Genomic DNA, 14541 nt, shown 5'->3' on the forward strand with positions numbered 1-14541 from the left:
TCCTCTGGATAAACTGAGTGTATCATATTATACATCTGACATTTGCCTTGGAAACATGGATGACGGTATAACTGAGAACCCAGAAATACCATGCCTGAGTATTGTGTAGAATTTTGGTCTCCCTAACTAAAGCAGATATCCTTGGTGTAGAGCATGCAGTAAAGTGAATATGTTAGGCTTCTGATATTTAGAGCATAGAAATGTAAAAAGTGATCCCTGCAAAGTTCTATCTTTGCCATTTAATATTCCAGAAAATTTTGAGAATTGCACCTCTGTGATCCCATGTATTTAGCTTTACAACTACTGGTTCTTATTAAATTCTACTGAGTTATTATTACATAAAATTTCATGATTTATGCTGGAGCTGTCTGATTCTGGAACAGAATTTGCTTTTTGGCTTATTTATTGAGCCATTGACTTGTTATGACTTCCTTGAAACAAAGGAATCAATTTCATCAGCATTACTATGAATCCAACATAAAGGACTACCAAAACTTATGCCCAAACCACTTAGTGTAGAGCTGCATGATAAATGTTTCTGTTAGGGCTTGAGGAAACAAAATGACTTGCTGACACCTTTAGCCCTTACTAGAAAAAACCTACACTTTTATAATCAGACGTGATTTTTAGGTACTTTATATTTTAAAATGATCTCAATTTCTGTTCTGTTTTGAAATTTATCCACAGAAGTAATGCTTTCACAAGCTGAATTTCATTCTTTTTTCCAATGTATATTTTCTCTGTGAGATACAGTAGATATTTGAGAAAGGTTTAAGTTTTTGTAATGCAGTTTATGTTAGATTTGTAACTAATGTTCTATGTATATTCAACCATCTGTTCTTTTCTAAAATCATTGTCGGCCCTATAGGAATCTGCTCCAGTCTCATTGAATATTTGTACGGTCTATTTTTAGGTTTCAGAGAAGTATGAATTGATAAGGCCACCATCTCCATGGAATACTGAAAATTTTAGTCACCAGGTAAATGTAGCTATTGAAATGAGAATCAAATGGGATGTCCATATGTTGTGGACATAACACATTGTTTTTCTTTATAATATATAAAATATATATTCTATATAAAATATTTTGCTGTTGTCCCCATGATTTTCATGTCATCCTTAATTGTAAAATCTGTAAGCATACAAGAGCAGAGCTTGGTCTCTGCCTTTTTTAATGATGATCTTGAAACTATTGTATGGGGACCAGTGGCTTTGGGTCTCACCAGTGGGCTACATCATTCAGCCAACAAAAATAATGTTGAGGACAAATTGTACTTTACATTTTGGCATCTCACAAATTGTGTTTGACTGTTGAATGATATGCAGAGCATGCAGAATTATTGCAGCCAAAGGAACATCTGTTCTGAACTTAGCTTTACAGAGTATTGGTTTTGCACTGTATTGAATCTATACCAATTACACTGTGGTAATTTACACAGATGTGCACATGATTTTAATGTCACTGTAGCAATCCCAAATGAATAGTTTTGGCAATTAAAATTCAGAGAATTGGCCTTCATACAAATATGTTCACCATCTTTGACACAGATTGATGCAATGTTGGCAGAATTATGCAGACTTGCATAAAAATAACAGGTGTAGTACAATTGCAGTCTTAGTGGACAGAATTCGGTTATTAGAATGTCTGAAATACAGAACAGAAATCCTCTAAAATATTGTACTGATAAATTTGCTATTATGATTTAAGAGAAATTAATATCGAAGTCATAAGTTAATATCTTTTTAAAGGTGGACATGGATACTGAGACAAATTCAGAACAAGATGAAATTGGGGAGCTGGCATTCTGGACATCAGATGTAAAAGTAATTGAGCTGCACAAAGGTTCAAAAGGTTTAGGTTTCAGCATCCTGGACTATCAGGTATTTTTCAATTTGTATAATGTACTCCTTTAACAATTGTCTAAACACCATTCCTTGCAGATTGCAACAGATTTTTGTTTTTAACATAAGTTTTCATATATATTTGATAGACTAAAAATGTTTTTCCAAGTGGTGACTGTAAGATGAGAAAATTGTGATAATGGAATAATTTTAGTACAACAATGGTTATATCTCCATAAGTACTAATAACAATTTAGCAGTGGCATTTATTTATTTTGTGATTGTTTTGTAAATTTTGGTTGTACAACTTTTAGCTTTCCCTTTCTCTAAAAGCTATTTTGAATCATTTTCATTTGCTTGATCAGTAACAGTCCAAAACACAACCTATCATATCTAGGCATCTGTTAGTCTCGTGAGACCATGGATTTGCGCCTAGGAAAGTTTCCAGGGCGCAGGCCTGGGCAAGGTTGTATGGAAGACTGGCAGTTGCCCATGCTGCAAGTCTCCCCTCTCCACGCCACCGATGTTTTCCAAGGGAAGGACACTAGGGCCAATACAGCTTGGCACCGGTGTTGTCACAGAGCAATGTGTGGTTAAGTGCCTTGCTCAAGGACACAACATGCTGCCTCAGCTGAGGCTCGAACTAGCGACCTTCAGATCACTAGACTGATGCCTTAACCACTTGGCCACATGCCAACAATCTATCATATATAGTCACATCAATTAATAAACTCACAGGAGGAGATGATGTTAAGACCATCAAGCCTGTGTGGTAGTAGTCCAGCAGCTGATGACTGGGCACCAAGGCAAGTATCTACAACCAACTTCAGTAAAAATAACAAGGTTTCTGAAGTTCTTGCTATCATGGAATTTATTTTTATGCCATTTCAATTCACTTCACATGATTTCTAGAAGTGGCTGAGAGAACTAGATTTAGAAAGTGCTTTGGGATCTGACAACATTTTGACTGTAGCATTGAAGACCTTTACCATAGAAATGGAGCGGGAGATTGCGGAGTGAGTTGGACTTTATGCGCCAGTTTTAAAAAAGCGAGCAGGGCTGTCAGGACATGTCTGTGGAGCAGGAGATTGTGGAGTGAGATGGAGACAGTTCCTTGTGGGCTTTACACACCAATTTTAAAAAGTGACTCGGGCCTGTCAGGACTTGTTGGCAGAGCTGAACGTTGCTTGGTTTAATAGTAAGTTAGCAAGGGTCAATTAAAAAGAAGTGAGGTTTAGGCAGAGTGACCATTGTGGGAGCAGTGATTGTTGGAGTGGATAGTGTTAGGGTGGTCATGCTTTGGCTCAATGAGTGTGTGTGAGAACAGGCGCAGGCTGGAGTTTAAGTTTGAGAAGTTAGAAAGTATAACGTGATGTTAGGGTGGTAGGTCAAGCAGTAGAATGCTCCTCCTATGAGGTGCAGGATTTCAGGGTAGCTATGGTTGCCCTGATGACTACATCTGTAGGAAGTGAACCCAACTTCAGCACGACTAACAAGGTCAAAGGACTGGAGCTGGATACACTCAGGATGATCTTGGAAGCTGAGAGTTTCATAGATGAAACTTTTATTGAGGTAGTCACATCCAGAGTGGATGCTTCAGATAGTATATTGGTGACCACCAGGAGAAGTAAAGGGAGTAAGCCCTCACTACTGGTTTCCCCTGTGGCTATTACTCTCGGCAACAAGTATACTCCCTTGGATACTGCTGGGGGTGGCGGGGGGAGGGGGTTGCCTATCAGACCTCAGCAGCAGCAGCCAGGCCATTGAGACTGCAGTTCGCTCTGAGGCTCAGCATGGAAGGGTAAAGTCAGGCAGATCATTAGTGACAGGAGACTTGATAGTTAGGCGGATGGACAGCAGATTCTGTGGCTGCGAAAGGGAAACCAGGATGGTGTATTGTCTCTCCGGGGCTATGGTCCAGATGTCTCAGAGCGGCTGCACGAGGTCACAAGGTTCTCAATAGGGAAGGTGAGCAGCCAGAGGTAGTGGTGTACATTGGCACCAATGACGTGTAGAAAGGGGGAAGAGGTTCTGCGCAGTGAGTATAGGGAGTCGGAAGAGGCTGAAGGCTGAAGAGCAGGATCTCCAACGTAGTAATCTTTGGATTACTGCCAGTACCATGCACAAGTCAGGGCAGGTGTTGTATGATGGTGCAAATGTATGAATGGCTGAGGAAGTGGTGCAGGAGGGAGGATTTCAGACAACCGGATCATTGGGATCTATTCTGGGGAAGGTATGACCTGTACATAAAGCACAGGTTACACCTGAACCTGAAAGCAACTAATATCCTTGTAGGCAGGTTTGCTAGAGCTGTTGGGGAGGATTTAAACTAAGTTGACAGGGGAGGTGGGAACTGGAGTGATAGGTCTGAGGATGGGACAGGTGGCACATAAGTTGATGTATTGTGTAGTGAGACTGTGAGGAAGGACAGGCAGATGATAGGGCAAAATTGCAGTCAGTAGCATGTGGGCAGAATCAAAAAAGGTGACAAATACAGGACTTAAGGTGTTATATTTAAGGCACACAGTATAGGGGATAAGGTGGTGCAATTAGAGATTGGCAGCTATGACACTGTGGGCATTACTGAGTTGTGGCTAGAAGAAGATCATAGTTAGGAGCTTAACACCCAAGGAAATGCCTTGTATCTAAGGGTCAGGTGGGTAGGCAGAGGGGGTGGGGTGGCACTGTTGTTAAAAAAATGAAAGCAAATCCTTAGAAAGAGGTGATATAAGATCAGAAGATGTGGAATCCTTGTGGGTACAGTTAAGTATATGGAAGGATAAAAAGACACTAACGGGAGTTATATGCAGGTCCTCGAACAGTAGCCAGAACGTGTAATACAAATTTCAACAGGATATGGAAAAGGCATGTAATAAGGGCAATATTATGATGGCCATGGGGGATTTCAAAACACAGGTAGATTGTGAAAATCAGGCCATCCATTATCCACTCTCACCTTTCCTTTACTCCTTATATATCTGAAATCCATCAAGATGGATTTTTAGAGCAGCTTGTGGTTGAACCCAATAGGGAAAGGCAATTCTGAATTGGGTGTTTTGTGTAATGAACCATATTTGATTTGGGAGCTTAAGATAAAGGAACCCTTAGGAGACAGTGATAGAATTTACCTTGCAGGTTAAGAGGGAGAATATACTGTCAGATGTATCAGTGTTACAGTGGAGTGAAGGGAATTACAGGGGAGTGAGAGAGAAGCTAGCTAAAGTTGATTGGAAGGGGACACTAGCAGGGATGAATGAGGAACAGCAATGGCTAGAGTTTCTGGGACCAATTCGGAAAGTACGGGATAGATACATCTCAAAGATTTTTAAAGCTTTAAAAACCAACAGATGGCAACAAAAAAAACACAAAGAGAAAAAAGAGGAAATATGAAGATAAGGTAGACAATAATACCAGAAGTTTTTTTTTTCAGATATATAACGAGTAAACATAGAACATAGAATAGTACAGCACAGTACAGGCCCTTTGGCCCACAATGTTGTGCCGACCCTCAAACCCTGCCTCCCATATAAGCCCCCACCTTAGATTCCTCCATATACCTGTCTAGTAGTCTCTTAAACTTCATTAGTGTATCTGCCTCCACCACTGACTCAGGCAGTGCATTCCACGCACCAACCACTCTCTGAGTAAAAAACCTTCCTCTAATATCCCCCTTGAACTTCCCACCCCTTACCTTGAAGCCATGTTCTCTTGTATTGAGCAGTGGTGCCCTGGGGAAGAGGCGCTGGCTATCCACTCTATCTATTCCTCTTATTATCTTGTACACCTCTGTCATGTCTCCTCTCATCCTCCTTCTCTCCAAAGAGTAAAGCCCTAGCTCCCTTAATCTCTGATCATAATGCATACTTTCTAAACCAGGCAGCATCCTGGTAAATCTCCCCTGTACCCTTTCCAATGCTTCCACATCCTTCCTATAGTGAGGTGACCAGAACTGGACACAATACTCCAAGTGTGGCCTAACCAGAGTTTTATAGAGCTGCATCATTACATCGCGACTCTTAAACTCTATCCCTCGACTTATGAAAGCTAACACCCCATAAGCTTTCTTAACTACCCTATCCACCTGTGAGGCAACTTTCAGGGATCTGTGGACATGTACTCCGAGATCCCTCTGCTCCTCCACACTACCAAGTATCCTGCCATTTACTTTGTACTCTGCCTTGGAGTTTGTCCTTCCAAAGTGTACCACCTCACACTTCTCCGGGTTGAACTCCATCTGCCACTTCTCAGCCCACTTCTGCATCCTATCAATGTCTCTCTGCAATCTTTGACAATCCTCTACACTATCTACAACACCACCAACCTTTGTGTCGTCTGCAAACTTGCCAACTCATCCTTCTACCCCAACATCCAGGTCGTTAATAAAAATCATGAAAAGTAGAGGTCCCAGAACTGATCCTTGTGGGACACCACTAGTCACAATCCTCCAATCTGAATGTACTCCCTCCACCACCACCCTCTGCCTTCTGCAGGCAAGCCAATTCTGAATCCACCTGGCCAAAGTTCCCTGGATCCCATGTCTTCTAACTTTCTGAATAATCTACCGTGTGGAACCTTGTCAAATGCCTTACTAAAATCTATATAGATCACATCCACTGCACTACCCTCATCTATATGGCTGGTCACCTCCTCAAAGAACTCTTATCAGGCTTGTTAGACACGATCTGCCCTTCACAAAGCCATGCTGACTGTCCCTGATCAGACCATGATTCTCTAAATGCCTATAGATCCTATCTCTAAGAATCTTTTCCAACAACTTTCCCACCACAGACGTAAGGCTCACTGGTCTATAATTACCCGGACTATCCCTACTACCTTTTTTGAACAAGGGAACAACATTCGCCTCCTTCCAATCCTCCGGTACCATTCCCGTGGACAACGAGGACATAAAGATCCTAGCCAGAGGCTCAGCAATCTCTTCTCTCGCCTCGTGGAGCAGCCTGGGGAATATTCCATCTGGCCCCGGGGACTTATCCGTCCTAATGTATTTTAACAACTCCAACACCTCCTCTCCCTTAATATCAGCATGCTCCAGAACATCAACCTCACTCATATTGTCCTCACCATCATCAAGTTCCCTCTCATTGGTGAGTACCGAAGAGAAGTATTCATTGAGGACCTCGCTCACTTCCACAGCCTCCAGGCACATCTTCCCACCTTTATCTCTAATTGGTCCTACGTTCACTCCTGTCATCCTTTTTTTCTTCACATAATTGAAGAATGCCTTGGGGTTTTCCTTTACCCTACTCGCCAAGGCCTTCTCATGCCCCCTTCTTGCTCTTCTCAGCCCCTTCTTAAGCTCCTTTCTTGCTTCCCTATATTCCTCAATAGACCCATCTGATCCTTGCTTCCTAAACCTCATGTATGCTGCTTTCTTCCTCCTGACTAGATTTTCCACCTCACTTGTCACCCATGGTTCCTTCACCCTACCATTCTTTATCTTCCTCACCAGGACAAATTATCCCTTACATCCCGCAAGAGATCTCTAAACATCGACCACATGTCCATAGTACATTTCCCTGCAAAACCATCATCCCAATTCACACCCGCAAGATCTAGCCTTATAGCCTCATAATTTGCCTTTCCCCAGTTAAAAATTTTCCTGTCCTGTTTGATTCTATCCTTTTCCATGATAATTATAAAGGCCAGGGAGCGGTGGTCACTGTCCCCCAGATGCTCACCCACTGAGAGATCTGTGACCTGACCCGGTTAATTACCTAGTACTAGATCTAGCATGGCATTCCCCCTGGTCGGCCTGTCCACATACTGTGACAGGAATGCATCCTGGACACACTTAACAAATTCTGCCCCATCTAAACCCTTGGAACTAATCAGGTTCCAATCAATATTAGGGAAGTTAAAGTCACCCATGATAACAACTCTGTTATTTTTTGCACCTTTCCAAAATCTGCCTCCCAATCTGCTCCTCTGTAACTCTGCTGCTACCAGGGGGCCTATAGAATACCCCCAGTAGAGTAACTGCTCCCTTCCTGTTCCTGACTTCCAGCCATATTGACTCAAAAGAGGATCCTGCTACATTACCCACCCTTTCTGTAGCTGTAATAGTATCCCTGACCAGTAATGCCACCCCTCCTCCCCTTTTTCCGCCCTCTCTATCCCTTTTAAAGCACTGAAATCCAGGAATATTGAGAATCCATTCCTGTCCTGGTGCCAGCCAAGTCTCTGTAATGGCCACTACATCATAATTCCATGTATGTATCCAAGCTCTCAGTTCATCACCTTTGTTCCTGATGCTTCTTGCATTGAGGTACACACATTTCAGCCCTTCTACCTTACTGTCTTTACACCAGTTATTCTGCTTCTCTTTCCTCAAAGCCTCTCTGAATGTTAGATCTGGCTTTACTCCATGCACTTCTTTCACTGTTCTATCGCTCTGGGCCCCAGCCCCCTTGCAAATTAGTTTAAACCCTCCCGAACCATGCTAGCAAACCTACCTGCAAGGATATTGCTCCTCCTCGAGTTCAGGTGCAACCCATCCAATCTGTACAGGTCCCACCTTCCCCAGAAGAGATCCCAATGATCTAAAAATCTAAAACCCTGCTCCCCGCACCAACTCCTCAGCCACGCATTCAACTGCCATCTCCTCCAATTCTTTCCATCTCTGTCACGTAGCACTGGCAGCAACCCTGAGAACGTCACCCTTGAGGTCCTGTTCTTCAGCCTTCTGCCTAATTCCTGAAACTCACACTTCAGGACCTCATCCCTCTTCCTGCTTATGTCGTTGGTCCCAACATATATCACTACTTCTGGTTGCTTTCCCTCTTGTACCAGGATGTCGTGCACCCGGTCAGAGACATCCCGGACCCTGGCAAAGGAAAGGTGAGAGTGGAAAATTACTCTGGAGAGGTAGTAATGGCGAACAAAGAAATAGCAGATGAACTGGAGAAGTATTTTGCATCAGTCTTCACTGTGAAAGACATTATCAGTATACCAGAAATTCAAGAGTGTCAGAGGAGAAAAGTGAGTGTGGTTGCTTTTACAAGGAGAAGATGTTTGGGAAACTGAAAGGTCTGAAGGTAGACAAATCAATAGAACAGATAGAGTACACCATAATGTTCTGAAAGAGGTAGCTGAAAAGATTGTGAAGGCAGCAGTAATCACTAGATTCTGGAATAGTTCTGAAGGACTGGAAAATTGCAGGATGTCACTCCATGCTTTAAGATGTGAGGGAGAATTCAATGGCTGGGAAGATGGAGTCCATTATTAAGGATAAGGTTTTGGGGTGGTTGGAGGTGAATGACAAAGTAGGCCAAAGTCATCATGGTTTCCTTAAGGGGAAATCTTGCCTGACAAATCTGTTGGGATTCTTTGAGGAAACAACAGGCAGTATAGACAATGGAGAATTAGTGGATGTTGTTAACTTGGATTTTCCGAAGTCCATTGACAAGGTGCTGCACATGGGGCTGTTAACAGGAATGGGTATTACAGGAAAAATACTAGGATGGGTAGAGCATTGGCTGTCTGGCAGGAGGCAAAGAGTTTGGAATAAAGGGGGCCTCCTCTTTTTGGCTGCTGGTGACTAGTGGTGTTCCGCCAGGGTCGGCATTGGGACTGTGCCTTTTCATGTTATATGTCAACAATGTAGATAATGGAATTCATGGCTTTGTGGCCAGGTTTGCAGATGGTACAAAGATAGGTGGATGGGCAGGTAGTGCTGAGAAAGCAGGAGGACTGCAGAAGGACTTGGAATAGATTGGATAAATGGGCAGAGGAGTGGCAGATGGAATATAGTGTAGGGAAGTGGATGGTCATGGACATTGGTAGAATGAATAAAGGTGTAGACTATTTTCCAAATGGGAAGAAATTGAAAAATCAGAGGTGTAAAGGGATTTGGGAGTGCTTCTGCAAGATTCCCTAAAGGTTAACTGCAGGTTGAGTCAGTGGTAAGAAAGTCAAATGTAATGTTAGCATTCATTTTGGCAGGACTGGACTATAAGAAAAAAGGATGTGATGTTGAGGCTTTATAAAGCATTAGTCAGACGACTCTTGGAGTATAGTGAGGAGTTTTGGGCCCCTTGTCAAAGAAAAGATAGGTTGGCGGAGCAGGTTGACAAGAATGATTCTGGGAATGAAAGAGTTAATGTATGAGGAACGTTTGATGGCTTTGGGCCTGGAATCACTGGAGTATAGAAAAATGAGGTGGGGGGAAATCTCATTGTGACCTGTTGAATATTGCAGTCTTTGATAGAGTGTATGTGGAGAGGATGTTTCCTGTAATGGGTGAGTCTAGGACCAGAGGGCACATCTTCAGCATGGAGGGACCTCTATTTAGAACAGAGGTGAGAGGGAATATCTTTAGCCAGATGTTATGAGGAAGCAGTTCATTGGTTTGGTAAGTGAGACAGAAGACATTGATTGCAAATAAGCACTTAAATTATTTATTTACAAAGAGTAAAATATTTAACCAAACATCTAAGTCCCTTCAAGTTACACAACTACAAAATTAAAATTGTGTGGGCACTTGGGGATGAAAGAAAAGAGACCAGGCCTCTCGCATGTGCTATCTTTATACTCCTGATGTGCCTGAAACTGGACATTGGTGCCATGGCACACAAGATAGCCAATGGGAAAGAGCTGCTTGTTCAAACAGGCCAGTTGATAACCGGCACAGTAGAAGCAGCTTTTGAACAACAAGTAAACTAACCTCCCACGTGACACCAGAGGCTGGTGAATCTGTGGAATTCATTGCCACAAGTGACTGGAGGCCAAGTCATTAAATGTATGTATGGGAGAGGTTGATTGGTTCTTGGTTAGTCAGGGCTTCAAGGGTCACGGTGAGAAGGCAGGAAAATAGGATTGAGAGGGATAATAAGTCAGCCATGATGGAATGGTAGAGCAGAATTGATGGGCTGAGTGGTCTAATTCTGCTCCTGAGTCTTATGGCTTTATGGTCTAACTAGCCTTGCTTACTAGCGAAGCTTGCCATGTTCTTAAATGGCAGGCGTGGCCCAAGGGTCCTGCATACCTGCTTGAATTTGTTACGTTCTGCTGTCCTTGTATAAAGTGTTCCACAACAGTTTTAGCATGGGCAATTTAATGTAATGCATTTCCTGCCTATGTCGATGTGCACAAATAGCAAACACAATCTGATAGACCATTTGCTGGTTATTAGTGTTCTTGGTCATTAGCAAAGTGTTGGATGATCTTGTCAACTCTATCACTGAACAGTACTCACTGCTAAATGAAAATAAAAACACTGTAGATGCTGGAAATGTGAAACAGAAACAGGAAATGTTGTAAACACTCAGAAGGCTGCTCCACATTTCAGGAAAGAGAAGCAATCAATTTTTCAGATATATAACTCTGTCAGAAATGTGACAAAGGTCTTGGACCTGACTGTTTCTCCTTACACAGATGCTGACTGCCTTGTGTGTGTTTTAGTATTTTCTGATTTTGTTTCTGCTCACCAGTTTTTTGTATAGTTTTAATTTCAGAATTTGTTGCAGTCTCGGTTCAAGCATGGCAAAAAATGAACTGAATTCGGGAGGGAAGTTGAGTATGATTGCCCATGCAACATTTGACCAAGTGTGGTACCAAAGGAAATTGAAGGAAAACTGCACTGACTGAAACTATACCATACATTCAGAAGGATTATCCAGCTCACCCTCATCCTTGCAAGAGTTCCTCAGGGCAACTTCTTTGACTCAGCCATCTCTTTTGGTTTGTCAATGGCTTACCTACCTTTCACATGATCTGTTCATGCTCACAGCTTTTCACAAAATGTGTGGCCATGTGCACAAGTCAGTTCCTGGTGGTATTTTGACATGAATTGACTAGTGCTAAATTTCATTCATGCCACTGATGTGCCAACATGAGAAAGGTTAACGCGTTTGTTAGGGGAATCCTGTCTGACTAATTTGACTGACTGCTTCAAAGAGGTAACAAAATGTGCAGGGCAGTCACTGTCAATGTAGTTTTTAATGGACTTCACTGAGGCCATTGATGTGGTCTCAAATTGGAGTCTGGTCCAAAAGGTTAGAGCCCATGGAATCCAGGGCAGAGTGATAAATAGAATCCAAAACTGGACTGGTGATAGGATAGGGGAATGCTGGGGAGTTGATTTTATATTTGCATGTCTGTGACCAGTGGTGTACCATAAGAAGTAGTGCTGGGTCTCTTTCTGTCATATACAATGTAATCTGGTTAATTGGGCCATCGGTTAATTGGGGCACCTGATTATTTGGGATAACTCTTAAAGAACAAAATCCAATCAAAAAAAAACCTGGATTTCCTTTGTTTATTTGGGGCACGATGCCGCTTAATTGTGACAGAGAACTGATGCCGAACAGTCTCTAACTGACGTCAGTGAATCAGAATCAGAATCAGGTTTATTATCAACGGCATGTGACATGAAATTTGTTAACTTAGCAGCAGCAGTTCAACGGAATACATAATCTAGCAGAGAGAAAATTAAAAATAAATAAAATAATAATAAATAAACAAGTAAATCAATTACATATATTGAATAGATTTAAAAAACATGCAAAAACAGAAATGCTGTATATTTAAAAAAAAAAGTGAAGTAGTGTCTAAAGATTCAACGTCCATTGAGGAATTGGATGGCAGAGGGGAAGAAGCTGTTCCTGAATAACTGAGTGTGTGCCTTCAAGTGAGTGCACTTGTGTGGCTGTTAGACACTACACCATGCTTTGACAGTTTTTTAAATAGTGTCATTTATGTTTGTGTTCCAAATGCAGTGGATTTTTGTCACTGATAGTAAGACAATTCAGGACTGCTCACTGTGGTTTCAAGCATTCAGGCTTCGAGATGCCTTAAATGGCCGAGAGCAAAAAGAAAAGATTTCACTACTTCAACAAGTTAGGAGCTACATAGAAGTTGAAGGTAATGACAGTCATCTGGAATGCTACAATGAAAATGAAGATTTGGAGGATAAAAGCATTGTATGAAGACAGTATGAAGATATTTTCACTAGGTCACAGCACTGATTTTGTTCATTTGCAGTCACTCAAAAAAACAGCAGCATACACTGGATGAATTCTTCTGACAATAACTATAGGAACTAATAGACAATTTTATAGTACTGTACTGGTATTGATAGTATTCTACTTTGTTCTGTATTTCATCTAAATACATAATTTGTTACTAAGTTAAATGGTAATTTGTTTTTTTAAATACCTTTTTAACTATTTCCATGAAACTTCAGTTATTTGCGGCAGCTGCTTAATTGATCATGATGTGTCTCAATTAACTGGAATCCACTGAGTATTGTTGGTTTAGATATGAATGTAGTTTTATATTCACTTTGCCTCCAACTTCCACCCTGCCCTCAAATTTACCTGGTCCATTTCTGACACTTCCTTTCCCTTTCTCGACCTCACTGTCTCTATCTCCAGAGTTGGCTTATCCACTGATGTCTATTATAAACCAGCGAACTTTCACAGCTACCTGGACTGTATCTCGTCCCACCTTGCTACTTGTAAAAATGCCATCCCCTTCTCTCAATTCCTCCATCTCCACGGCATCTGCTCTCAGGATAAGGCTTTTCGTTCTAGAGCGAAGGAGATGTCTTCCTTTTTCAAAGAAAGGGGCTTCCCTTCCTTCACCATCAACGCTGCTCTCAACTGCATCTCTTCCATTTCATGCACGTTTGCTCTTACCTCATCCTCCTGCCATGTTATCAGGGATAGGGTTCTTCTTGCCCTCAGCTACCACTCCACCAGCCTCCGCATCCAACGCATAATTCTCCGAAACTTCTGTCACCTCCAACTGGATCCCACCACCAAACACGTCTTTCTCTCCCCTCATTTTCTCCTTTCTGCAAGGACCTCTCCCTACGTGACTCCCTTGTCCGTTTGCCCTCCCCACTGATCTCCCTCCTGGCACTTATCCTTGCAAGCGGAACATGTGCTACACCTGCCCCTTCTCCCTCGCTACCATTCAGGGCCCCAAACAGTCCGTCCAAGTGAGGCAATATTTCACCTGTCAGGCTGTTGGAGTCATATACTGTGTTTGGTGCTCCTGGTGTGACCTCTTGCATATTGGTGAGACCCGAAGTAGATTGGGAGACGGCTTCACCGAGCATCTACGCTCCGTTCGCCAGATCAAGTGGGATCTCCCAGTGGCCGTCCATTTTAATTCCACTTCCCATTCGCATTCTGACGTATCAGTCCACGGCCTCCTCCACTGTTGGAATAAGGCCACACTTAAGTTGGAGGAGCAACACCTTGTATTCCATTTGGGTATCCAACCTGATAACATGAACATGGATTTCTCAAACTTCTAGTAATGCCCCCCCCTTTCCATTTCCCATCCCCTTGTCCATCTCTCATGTTATCTCCTTGCCTGTCCATTGTCTCCCTCTGCTGCTCCTCCTCTACCCCCCCCCGCCATATCTTTCTTCCATGGCCTTCTGTCTCTTTCACCTGTCAGCTTCCCAGCTCTTTGCTTCATCCCTCCCCCTCCAAGTTTCACCTATCGCCTGGCATTTGTCTGTCCCCTCTCCCCACCTTTCAAATCTACTCCTCAGCTTTTTGTTCCACCAGTCCTGCCGAAAGGTTTCGGCCTGAAACATTGATATTCTTTTTCATAGATGTTGCCTGGCCTGCTGAGTTCCTCCAGCATTTTGTGTGTGTTTTAGGTATTATGATTAGTAGGGTTGAAGATGACGTCAAGATTGGCTGTGTTGATAATGACTGGGAT

At 42.5% G+C, this 14541-nt stretch overlaps 1 protein-coding gene across 5 annotated transcripts in view; it reads left to right on the plus strand.

The window, feature by feature from the left end:
* LOC134354873 (inaD-like protein) overlaps nucleotides 1-14541 on the plus strand; it is a 332069-nt gene that overhangs the window by 86062 nt on the left and 231466 nt on the right. For all 5 annotated transcript variants that reach the window (XM_063064296.1, XM_063064298.1, XM_063064297.1 and 2 more), the window contains exons 17-18: nucleotides 914-979; nucleotides 1750-1881. In XM_063064296.1, coding sequence (XP_062920366.1) covers nucleotides 914-979; nucleotides 1750-1881 — 198 coding nt within the window. The remainder of the gene's footprint in view (nucleotides 1-913; nucleotides 980-1749; nucleotides 1882-14541) is intronic.

The sequence above is a fragment of the Mobula hypostoma genome, chromosome 12 (genome assembly GCF_963921235.1).
Source record: "Mobula hypostoma chromosome 12, sMobHyp1.1, whole genome shotgun sequence".
Lineage (NCBI taxonomy): Eukaryota > Metazoa > Chordata > Chondrichthyes > Myliobatiformes > Myliobatidae > Mobula > Mobula hypostoma.